At 37.2% G+C, this 12,119-nt stretch overlaps 1 protein-coding gene across 3 annotated transcripts in view; it reads left to right on the forward strand.

Moving 5' to 3' along the window:
• PTPRG (protein tyrosine phosphatase receptor type G) overlaps nt 1-12,119 on the forward strand; it is a 786,314-nt gene that overhangs the window by 741,601 nt on the left and 32,594 nt on the right. For all 3 annotated transcript variants that reach the window (XM_051980013.1, XM_051980023.1, XM_051980032.1), the window contains 6 exons: nt 4,523-4,619; nt 6,772-6,854; nt 7,072-7,206; nt 8,736-8,870; nt 9,221-9,393; nt 10,224-10,359. In XM_051980013.1, the coding sequence (XP_051835973.1) occupies nt 4,523-4,619; nt 6,772-6,854; nt 7,072-7,206; nt 8,736-8,870; nt 9,221-9,393; nt 10,224-10,359 (759 nt within the window). The remainder of the gene's footprint in view (nt 1-4,522; nt 4,620-6,771; nt 6,855-7,071; nt 7,207-8,735; nt 8,871-9,220; nt 9,394-10,223; nt 10,360-12,119) is intronic.

A 12,119-nucleotide genomic window follows, 5' to 3' on the forward strand; every position in this document is an offset into this window, starting at 1 on the left:
TTTTATTCACATCTGATTCTTTGTGATCCAATTTGGGATTTTCTTGACTGAAGATATGGAAGTGGTTTGCCATTTCCCATTTTGCAGAGGAGGAAACTGAGGCAAACAGGGTTAAGTGGTTTGCTAAGGGTCATACAACTACTGTCTGAGGCTGTGACATGTGTCTTCCTGACTCCAGGACCAGTGCTATATACACTGTGCTGCCTAGCTGCTCCCCACCCTTCCAGTAAACATATCTTCCCTTTTCTAGTTCTCTTTCATGTACTCTAAATAAATTTTGTACACAATTATTTATTTATATGTTTGGCTTTTTGCCTTTCTTCAGTGTTAGTGGCTTAGCACAGTATTTTCCACAGAGAAAGCACTTTAACAAAAATTTCTGAAAGTAATAGAATGACACATTCTACCAATATGAATATATGTGAATATGTACATACATATATGTGTGTATGTACATATATATGGATATGTATATATATGTGTGTGTGTGTGTGTATATATATATATTATATATGTATATTATATATATATATATATGAATAGATAGATAGGTGTGAGTGTTTGTACATATATTCACAAAAACCTATCCAGGTGATGACTAAAGATTATGAAATGGTTTCCCTATGTCTTCCAAGAAATGGAAACAAAGGGAGGACCATAAGTCTTCCAAACAGAGCATTTTCCTTTGTTCCTTGCTTGTCTTCCTTTGATGAGAATAACTCCCCACTCAGGAACAGAGAAGGGGGATCATCCTGGGAAACACTTGGTAAACATCAAGACCATCTCCCTCCTAGTTCTCCCTGGGCTTAGTGCTTTTTGTGGAAAACCACTGTGGTTTCCCTTTTGCACCTTTGTGCCAAGTTGACATGTACCCGAAGACCATTACATCTGTTGTGGGTAAAACAATCCTCCTGATAATTTTACTTCTTTTTGCTCCTGCTCTTTGGAGCAGCTGTGCACAGTTAATGACTTCCCCTATTAGGCAGGTCCCATTCTTTAAGGTTTTGAAACACAGAGTACCGAATAATTTGTCTTGTCAATAACCCAGGGAGAACGTATGGGCATGAGCCCTACATCTCCAAGAAGGGTCACCAGAGAGGGTGGGTCCATGCAAAATGTTGATGCAAGTGGGGGGCAAAAAGCCAAACTCGCCATTAAGATTCTGCATGCCCCTGAACGATGACTTCATTAGCTTCAACCATTGTCCCCTTGGCTTAGAGTTCTTCCCTTAACCATCATAATATCTTATTGTCCTTAAAGCAGGGGTTATTAACATGGGGGTCCACAAACATGTTTTGTATGTGTGTGTATATACATACATAAATAAATATATATGTACATATGTATATATATATAAACTGTTTTTCAACAGTTACAAAGATTTCATTGTAATTCTCTGTATTTTATTTTATGCATTTAAAGCCTTATTTTTGAGAAGCCACATCCATAACTAAAAAAAAATAAAAGAACCCTGTCCTGATTTCTATTTATTCTGTAATTTTGCATGTATTTTATGTTCTCCTGTATAATGTAAGCTCCCTGAGGTTAGGAATATTTTGTTCTTGTATTTTATTTCCTTGGCACATAATATAGCATCTAACACTTTGTAACACTTAATGAATACCTGCTGAATAGAAATAAATGGAATGTAAGGGTGGCTAGATAGCATAGTGGATAGAACACTGTTCCTGAAGTCAGGAGGACCTGAATTCAAATCTGGCCTCAGACACTTAACATTTCCTAGCTAGATGACCCTGGGGAAGTCATTTAACCTCAATTGCCTCACCACCCCTCCAAAAATTAATTAATTGAAGAAATAAATAAATGGAATATTTATGGAATACTTGTACATATACCACATCACCACCACCATATTGTAAGTCAAGGTCAATCCTTTCACTGGCTCTAGCCTTGCCCTTTCTGGTTCTCTGTCATCTACTCTGAATGTCTTTTGTATATACCTATTTATTTATACATCGACTTTCTGCCTTTCTTTGTATCTTCAATATTAGCAGCTTAACACAGTGTCTACCACATAGTAAGTGTTTAAGAAACAACTGATTTATTTGTACCCCAGTGCTTAGTACAATGTCTTCCACATAGCATTTAATTAATAAATGCTTCTGAGTGAAGTGGATTAGACATACAGGAAGTATCAAGGTATACAGACACTATATGAACACAATTAGAAGATATCCTTTACATAAATAAAGGCAGATCTAAGTAGTTGAAGAAATAGTCATTGGTCATGGGTAAGTGAGGCCTGTGCAACAATAATGACAATTCTATTTAATTTAACTTCCTATGTCATGCCAATTATCAAACTATCACTAAAAATAATTAACAAAATTCATCTGGAAAAGAAAAACGACAAGAATGTCAAAAGTATAAATGAAAAAATGGGAAAGAAGAGACTTAACTAGTGCTATATTACAAACCTTTATTCACAAAATTAAATAATTTAGTTCTAGATAAGAAAGAGAGGAAGTTGATTGGTGGAACAAATTCAAATTCAAAAATACCACATCAAAGAAAATGAGCATTATAACCTAGCCTTTTATAAATTCAAAGATCCTAGCTATTAGAATTTTTATTGTTGTTCAGCCATTTCAATCCTGTCTTACTCTTTGTGACCCCATTGGAGGTTTTTCTTGGCAATACTGGAGTGGTTTGCCACTTCCTTTTCCAGCTCATTTTACATTTTACTCTGATAGGGCATGTAGGTATTGACAGAACCCATGCCAGGGTAATTTTTTACAGCATTATCCCTTGTACTCACTTCTGTTCCGATTTTTCCCCTCCCTCCCTCTATCCCCCAGATGACAAGCAGTCCTATACATGTTAAATAGGTTACAGTGTATCCTAGATACAATATATGTGTGCAGAACTGAACAGTTCTCTTGTTGCACAGGGAGAATTGGATTCAGAAGGTATAAATAACCTGGGAAGAAAAACCTTTACCTTTACAAGTAAAGAAAACAGGATGGATTGATTTGCCCAGGATTATACAGCTAGAAAGTATGAGACTCAATTAGAACTCCTACCTACATGCCCTATCAGAGTAAGAACTCACTTTGTAAATAAAATTTGTTAGGAAAACCAGAAAATCATCTGGAAGAAATATAGGCCAACATCTCACACATCGAAAAAAACTCTAAATAGATATTTGATTTAGACATAGAGGGTGATATAATAAAGATACTAGGAAAACGGGGAAGAAATTAAGACTTTTGGATAGAGAAAGGGTACATAACCAAATGAGATCAAGATGTTCACAAGGGGGAAAATGGTCAGTTTTGGTTACATAAAACTAAATTGTGCACAAATAAAATAAGTACAACTAATAACTTTGCATATTGTTTCTCTGATAAATATAACTTTTCTTGGATATATATTGATCAGATTCAAATGAATAAAAATGAGAACCATTCTTTGATTGGGGAACTGGGGAATTCCCAATTGATATCAGAAGATCTGAATAAGTTTTCAAAGGAATAAATCTAAGCTAACAGTAGACATATGGAAATAATGCTTATAATCACTAATTAAAGAAATGCTCATATCTATCAGATTGTAAGATAGACAAAAAAAAAAATGACATGCTGGAGGACCTAGAGGAAAACAGGTAAATTAATGCCTGTTATTAGAATTGTAAACTGGTCGGATCAATCTACAAAGCAATTTGGAATTATATTCAAAATACTGTGCATAGCCTTTGATTTAGTAATACCGAGTAATGACACAAGGAATCAAAGAAAATGTTTAAAAATTTATATAAACAAAAACATAGTAATTGTTTTCATGGTGGCAAAAAAATTGGAACTAGAAATTGGGGAATGGCTAAATAAGTTGCAATATATTCTTATGGTGGAATACTATCGTCCGATGAGAAATGATGAAGGGGGTGATTTTAGAAAGACCTGAGAAGACTTGTATTAACTAAGATAAAATGAAGTGAGCAGAATCAGGAGAACAATTTATATCATAATAACTACTTTGTAAAAACAATTAACTTTGAAAATCTTGAGAATTTTAATCAACTTCTCACTTCCTAATAGAGATGCAATAATCCCAACATATTTTGGGGGAGCTTGAATAATAAGGGGATTTATTTTGCTATTCATGTTTCTAACAGGGGTTTTGTTTTTCTTCCTTTCTCAGTGGAGTAGGATGGAAAAAAAGGTGGGGAGAAGAGAGGGCAAATCTTTGTTTAAAAAAAAAGAATGATTAGAAATGCATAACACTTCAGTGATAGTCCCTATGGTTAGAGGGACGACTTTATCGGGTTCTATCAAAGACACTGGGTGACTGATCAAGTCACAATCCTCTCACTGCATCAAGCAATTTTCAGAAACTCTAAGTTCCATCTGAGTGGCTGATCTGCACTTTCTGCATCAGGAGTTCTCCCACACTGATGAGATTATAGGTCTAGACAAGATATAAAATCCAAATAACATCATGAAGGAAAAGAACGGCTTTAATGTTCTCTAATTGCCCGTTTCCCATTTGTTTTCTTCACCAGGAAGTACAACGTTGTACCGCTGATATGAACATCACGGCCGAACATTCCAATCACCCAGATAACAAGCACAAAAACAGATACATCAACATTTTAGCATGTGAGTAATAAGCTCTAAAATCTAATCAACCAGGAATAAATGATGAAGTGTTTGCACTGGGTGCTGACTGAGAGCCAAGCAATAAAAAAAAAAAAAAAAAAAATAAAAAAAAATACAGGGTGCCAAAAAGAAAGAAACTACCCGCAAGCTAATCTCGCATTAGCCCAGCCAAAGCAACCAGTGGACGTGACTGAATGGGAACATTTTCTCCTCCATTAGCCCTTCATTGGGCTGCCAGAGTTCAGGTAGCTTAATCAGGAGACAAGAAGACAATGTTCTAGCTGCTCAGAGCCCGGCCTGCAGCGTGACTCCACGACTAGCACCAGCACTATAAAACATTTCCCAAGGGTGATTGGAAGGTGGCTGAGTTTCAGAACTCAAATTAACTTATTTTAAGGGTGAAAAGGTTACTTGGCTCATCCAATGATGAGTTTTCTTGAGGATCTCATTGAACCAAGAAGGATATCTTTGTACTCAGTCAAAATGGTGAGCCATAAATATGTTGAATTTAAGACATTCCTTTCTAGACCTTGGGAAAGGGAATAAGTAATGAAATGTGTTTGTTTCTGAAATTAGATAGATTTCCTTTTGTTAGAGAGATGCTAGAAGTGGTTTCCTCACATGATCTTAATCTTAGACTATAGAGTTTTTTAAGTTTTGGGAGTATTTTTGAGGAAAAATCTTCTATAACAAGGTATTTGTTCCCATAAATCTTGAGAAGAGAGCATAAGGTACAGGTAATTTGTATGGTTAGAGAATCCTGGTCTTTAGGCCCAAGGACAAAGCGTTGACTGGTGACATTACTTAAATTTTTTTAAGATAATATTTTTTTCTCAATCATACTTTGCACCAACCAATTACAAAAAATAGTGTGAAAACTTGGGGAATAAGGGCAGGTTAATATTGAATGTTTTGCTGGTTATGTGTACAATCAACAGAAAATGGAGCATAATCTTGAGATCTTGACATATAGTGCCCTTGAAGATCCAACGATGCTGTCCAGACTTGAGTGAAAGAGGGATATGTTTTGTTAATAGGTGGGGAAACAATGCATAATAAGAAGCTTTTTCCAGTCAGACACATTACCCTCCTTAACCTAGTAACTAAACTTCAAAGCTGAGCCACTAGGGAATGGACATGAACACCAATTGATGTGATGGCTTTAGATTGGACTGATCTAGGGAATGGGTGCAGAAGTTAAATTTCCTTTGGCTAATTCTATTTCCAGCTAGGAAGGCCCCAGTTATGACTTCTAACTTCCTCTTTCTTCATTTATTGGCTTAATGGAGGATCTCCTTTGGGATGATAGTCAGATGGAGCCATCTTTTTTTCACAAAACAAGGTTCAAGAGCACCTCAAATCAGGTCCTAGCAACAAGTTCCTGGAATCACACTCTGCCATCTATATAAAATGAGTTCTCTAGGCCAGCTCCAGTCCTCTCCTTTCTAGGGTTCCAACTAGATAATTTGGATGGATAGGGGGGTCTTCCTAGTTGGAACGCATCGGAGGATAATGTCAAAGAGTGAAAAGTATGCTAGATTTTGTTATTAAAGGATATGGTTTCAAATCTTGGCTCTTTCACTTACTACTTGTGCCTCAGTTTCCTCTGTTGTAAAATTTAATGAGTTAGACTACATGACTTCCATCTCTAAATCTCTGATTGAGGTAGCTTTGCATAACAAATATAGAACTGGCTGTGGAGACACTCTTAGGCACTTTACTGACTATCTTCAATTATTCAGCCTCTCTGTGTCCCCAGACATCTCTGTAAGATTGCAAACTGGAGAATTCAGGTATGTAGGAATGGTTCTAGCTCCACAAAACAATCCTCTGACTCATTCTGGAAGATTCCCGTTTGCATTAAAAAAAAAAAAAAACAACAACATTTAATGTGGTGGACTTTGGATGTGTAATAGTACATACACTATCAGGTTTGATTAATGTATTGTGGTTTTATTGTTGTTGGTTTTACTGAATCACCTTTTCTCTTTTTTATTTATTCCAAGGGATGATTCACTCATGTAGGAGGATGAGGAAGAATATATTTAGAAATGAAGAATATGTAAAAACAATAGATAGATAAAATAACCCCCTCCCCAATAATTCTGTCTTCTCTTGAATTATGTACTTTTATAACATTTTACCTTCACAGATGACCACAGTCGAGTGAAGTTAAGACCTTTACCAGGAAAAGATTCTAAGCACAGTGACTACATTAATGCGAACTATGTCGATGTAAGTGAGAACTATTTTACAAGCCTGTTGTGAAATTTGAGAATGAATAACTCAACTGAGATGTTTCTGGATCCTCTCCATAGTTTTGGGTGGGCCTGTCTCCAAACCCTAAAAATACCTGATCAGGGAAAGGTGTTTTCTGTTATTCATTGACCTGCTGTTGGGGAATACAGGGAAGCTGCCTTTATCTAACTTGGTTCCATGCTTGTTTTTGAAGGGCTACAACAAAGCAAAAGCCTATGTGGCCACACAAGGACCTCTCAAGTCAACGTTTGAAGATTTTTGGAGGATGATTTGGGAGCAGAACACTGGGATCATCATCATGATCACAAACCTTGTGGAAAAAGGAAGAGTAAGAAGCCCTTAACTTGAACCCTCGTGCCACTGCCCATGTTTCCTATCTAGAGTTGATTCATTCAAAAATGAAGATTCATGTAATAGAATTCATTGGATTTAGTGTCTTAAGACCCAGTTTAAATTTCAGTTTTACCATTCTTTGACCAGAGTCTAGTCACTTCTCCCCAGGTCCCTTTCTTTAAAATGAAGAAATGGGACCAGATTGTCACTCCCTGTGACCAAAAGAATCCCATTTTGTAGTTTGTGTCAGTTCTGGAAATCAGACTCAAATCCAGTATCATGCATGATTTAGCTACTTGGCTTTTTTGCCAGGGACCAACTTAACAAAGTGCTAAACTTGAAATCAGGAAGTAACATTTCATTTCAAAGTAGGCCTCTAATCCTTGATAGACATGTGACTCTGAGCCAGTCACCCAACACTTGTAGTATCTGCCTCTCAGTGTTTTTTACAAGATTCAAATCATAAGCAAAATATTTTGCCGACATAAAAGAACTAATGTAACCTATTTTTACTTCATCTTATCAATGACCTAAGTATGTTCATTAAGGAATTACTTTTGTCTTCATTTCACCAAAGAAAACTACTCCCATTTCCATAAGTAAACACAGAAGGCTCTTGTTCTCATTGATCATGAAAAGCTAAGATATGGGTTGCACAATAGAGGTAAGAAGAATAGGGCATGTGATTTCACTGATTGGAACTCAAAGTAGAAATTCCCCTAACCCCTAACTCAGACCAGCACTCACCTGATGCCCCTTCCCTACCCCTTCTTCCCCAGAACTTAAAACTGTAGAGTTCACAGAGCCTGGACATGGCATATTTGGCACTTAAACCCTGGTTTTCTTAATTTTGAGCCCAGCTCTCTGTCATCTCTCAATATCATACTGCCTCTCTCTTGTCCACTAAACCTGATTTAAGTGGACTTCATTATAACATGAGCTTATGGAATGGAGTTAGGGAGACTTGATGGATGTATATTTCTTGTAATCTTGAATGAGTCCCTTAATCGCCGAGCCTCAGGCTAGATTCACTAAGTCATTGATAGATTGTAAAATTGAGTTGTTGGAGAGAATTTTCCACTTCAGAAGTTCCTCATTTTTTCTCATCACATTTCTATTCTATTCTACACATCTATAATATTCTATTTTATTCTATTCTATCATACTTATCACATTTCTATATTCCACACATATATTCTAACTGATATGGCTACTTTCTTTCCTTCTTTCCTTCTTCCCTTTCTTCCTTGCTTTCTTTCCTTTTTTATTTTCTTTTTGTTCTTTACTTTCTTCCTTTTTTCTTTATTCTTTTCTTTCTTTCTCTCCTTTCTTCTCTTCCTTCCATTTCATATTCTCTTCCCCTCCTCTTTTCTTCTTTCCTTCTTTCTCCCTCCTTTTCTTCCTTCTTCCCTTTTTTCTTTCTCTTTTCTTTTCTTCTTTTTCTCCTTTCCTCCCTCTCTCCTCTCTCCTTCTTTCTTTCTTCTTCCTTCCTTCCTTTCTCTTTTTCCTTTTTTTTCCTCTCAGAGAAAATGTGACCAGTACTGGCCAACAGAGAATAGTGAGGAATATGGCAACATAATCGTCACACTGAAGAGCACAAAAGTTCACGCCTGCTACACTGTCCGTCGTTTTTCAGTCAGAAACACTAAAGTGAAAAAGGTAGGTGGATGTCCCACTTGGGAGTCTTCTGCCATACTGTTTTGGGAATCATGACAAGGGCTTTTGTTTTTTTTGAAACTGTCTTCTTCTTTAAAGTATTAACATTAACATTTTGAAGCCCTATGATAAAAAAAAAATCTATGATCTATAATATAAAAAAACACTCTCTAAATCTCCAGCTACTTCTGGAGATTGCAAACATTAAAGAGTCATAGAGATGATTTTTAGTAATTATTACTATTTAATACTATCTTTGTATATTGCTATTATAACATTTACTTTTGGTACATGGAACTAAGGGGAAATGGATAATCTTTTCTTAAAGAAATTCTTTCCATCTTTCCATTTAGGGTCAAAAGGGAAACCCTAAAGGTCGCCAGAATGAAAGAATTGTGATCCAGTATCACTACACGCAGTGGCCTGACATGGGAGTGCCAGAATATGCCCTCCCTGTGCTGACGTTTGTGAGAAGATCGTCGGCAGCCAGGACGCCAGACATGGGGCCCGTGCTCGTCCACTGCAGGTGAGACCAGCTTCCTGGGCAGGTGCTCATAAGGAGAACCTAGGACAGAGGCCCTGGGGTCCTGCTTTCTGGGTTTTCTTCTTTTACTGATGATCTCAAAAACCTTGAACTGTAGGATCTCTGCTGTATAGTAGCTGTATAATTTAGGCAAGTCACCCTAACTTCTCTGTGACTCGGTTTCCTAATCTGTACAACAGGCATAATAATAGCATCTGTCTCACAAGACTGTTGTGACAATCAAATGAACTAATATATATAAATGCAATGTATTAAATGGAGATAAATGTGCAAAGTGCCTTTCTCTGGGTCAGAAAGCTGCCTAGTTTCAGACTTATGTTAAATCCTAGAATCATAGTTTTAAAACTGGAATAAGGCCTCCATGACCATCTGGATTGAGTCCATTTTACAGATGAGAAAACTGAAGACCTGGGAGATTTAGTGTCTCACTAAAGTCAATTAGCTTCTCGGCACAGAATTATCTAATAGAGATTTAAGGTAGTGTGGTACAGTGGAAAGAAAGCTGGGTTTGGAATAAAAGGACATAGACTTGTTTCCCAGATCTATCACTTGTATGATTTTGGATGTTACTGAAGACATATTTTAAGGACCTCAGTTTCCTTATCTGTTTAAAAAAAAGGAGGGGAGGGGTTGTATTTGATGGCCAAAGACATTTCTTCTGGCTCTAAATTTATGACTTTAAAAATCTTTTCCCTCTTTTGTCACATCTTTCCATTTCCACAAACAAGACCATCTTCCCAAGGATCATTGGGTTGGGGAAGGCCGGGGGCGACCAGGCAGCCTCTTACCTGCCTTTCCTTGATGTCTTACAGCGCCGGCGTGGGCAGGACGGGCACCTACATTGTCATAGACAGCATGCTGCAACAGATAAAAGACAAAAGCACAGTTAACGTCCTGGGATTCTTGAAACACATCAGGACGCAGCGTAACTACCTCGTCCAGACGGAGGTAAGCCATGAGAAGGGCTGAATTCTGGGCCTGGGCCACTGGGGAAGTTCCTGCCAGAGATGCAGCTCGCCATGGGCACTGGGCTGGAGGAAGAATTTCAGGGAGCGCATTCAGGGCTTGGCGCCGGAGGGAGGATTAGATCTGGAAGTGGAGGGCCATGGTTAGAATCTCAGTTCTGCTGTGTGACCTTGGACAAGGAAAATCCCCTCTCAAAGCCTCAGTTTCTTCATCTGAAAAATTAATTATCATGGTATACAGCACAGACAGCTGAATTCTGACTCTGGGTTCAAGTCCTGCATCTGACATAGTACTGACCGTGACCATGGACTGGTCACTTAAATTCAATAACTCAGACTGAAAGATTCATATTTGCTTTGGTAAAGAAAAAATTCTCAGCAGAAATGATCCCATACTAAAGAATCATTGGTCCAGAAATGGGACTATTGAGGTCAATGATCTCCTGAGTCCATTGCAGATCTGAATCTAATATTTTATGAACACAAATGTGTTTTATGTTTAAATTAAGGGAGGCACCAACTACTCAGATTTCATTGGCTTTTTATTTAAATTCATTCATTTCCACCCTCGTACATCTGGAGTTCTTATTCATTACTGATTCATTAATGATCTGGAGTGCATTGGGAGAGATGGAACGTGCTGGGTAATTAGGATCATTTTTTAAAAAGAGGATCAGTGAGAGGAGCACACTCAGAACTTTCCTGTCTTCAAGATTCTGTTCAAGTACCATCTTCTACCTGAAGCCTTCACTGCTTCTCCCCAACTACAAGTGCCCCAGCTCCCAGGCTACTTTGGATCAGATCATTTTGTTTATCTGTATTGATTCCATCTATAGCTTACGTATCTACTTCTTGTTTCTCCATTAAAATATGAGTTCCTTGAGGGCTAGAACTATTCATTCTGTTTGTATTTACAGTAATTGCCTATAACAGGATCTTAATAAATGCTTGTTGATTTATTGAGAGCAGAAGTACAAACAGGGACAGAGCAAGGCAAGATAGTTTTGTTACTACCACATGAAACTTAATATATCCTTTTCTTTCTTCCTTCCTCCTTCCTTCTCTCTTTCCTTCTCTCCCTCTCTCCCTTCCTTCCTTCTTTTCTTTTCTTTTCTTTTTTTTTTTAGTATGTATCATGAAATCCAGGGGCAACTAGGTAGTGCAATGGATTGAGTGCCCTGTCTGAATTCAGGAAAATCCAAGTTCAAATTCAGCCTCAAACACTTCTTAATTATGTGACCCTGTACAAGCCATTTAACCCTGTTTGCCTCAGTTTCCTCACCTGTAAAATGAACTGGAGAAGGAAACAACAAACTAGTATCTTTACCAAGAAAACCCCAAATGGGGCCCCCAAGAGTTGGACACCACCCGAAAACAAATGAAAAACAACTGAACAACGTGAAATTCACAACTTAATATAAAAGAAAAAAAAAAAGTGGGGGGAGATTATGAATGTGCCTAGCTCTGCTGTGGGTGTTGTGAAGATATGAGACATATTTATTGCTCATTATTTATTCTCTAGTTCAGGGTCACAAAGGCATTGGTTAAACAACTAGAGAAAATTTCTAAAGTAATATGGAAGGTTGTGTGTATAATATATAACATAATTTATATGTGTATGTGTATATCATAGAGTATATATTTTATATCCATATATAATATATACATAGTCTGCCATATTTATATCATAGCTGTAAAATACATCTATGTACTATACATGTATAATATATAAATACCTTTATA

This window comes from Antechinus flavipes, chromosome 1 (assembly GCF_016432865.1).
Source record: "Antechinus flavipes isolate AdamAnt ecotype Samford, QLD, Australia chromosome 1, AdamAnt_v2, whole genome shotgun sequence".
NCBI classification, from domain to species: Eukaryota; Metazoa; Chordata; class Mammalia; order Dasyuromorphia; family Dasyuridae; genus Antechinus; species Antechinus flavipes.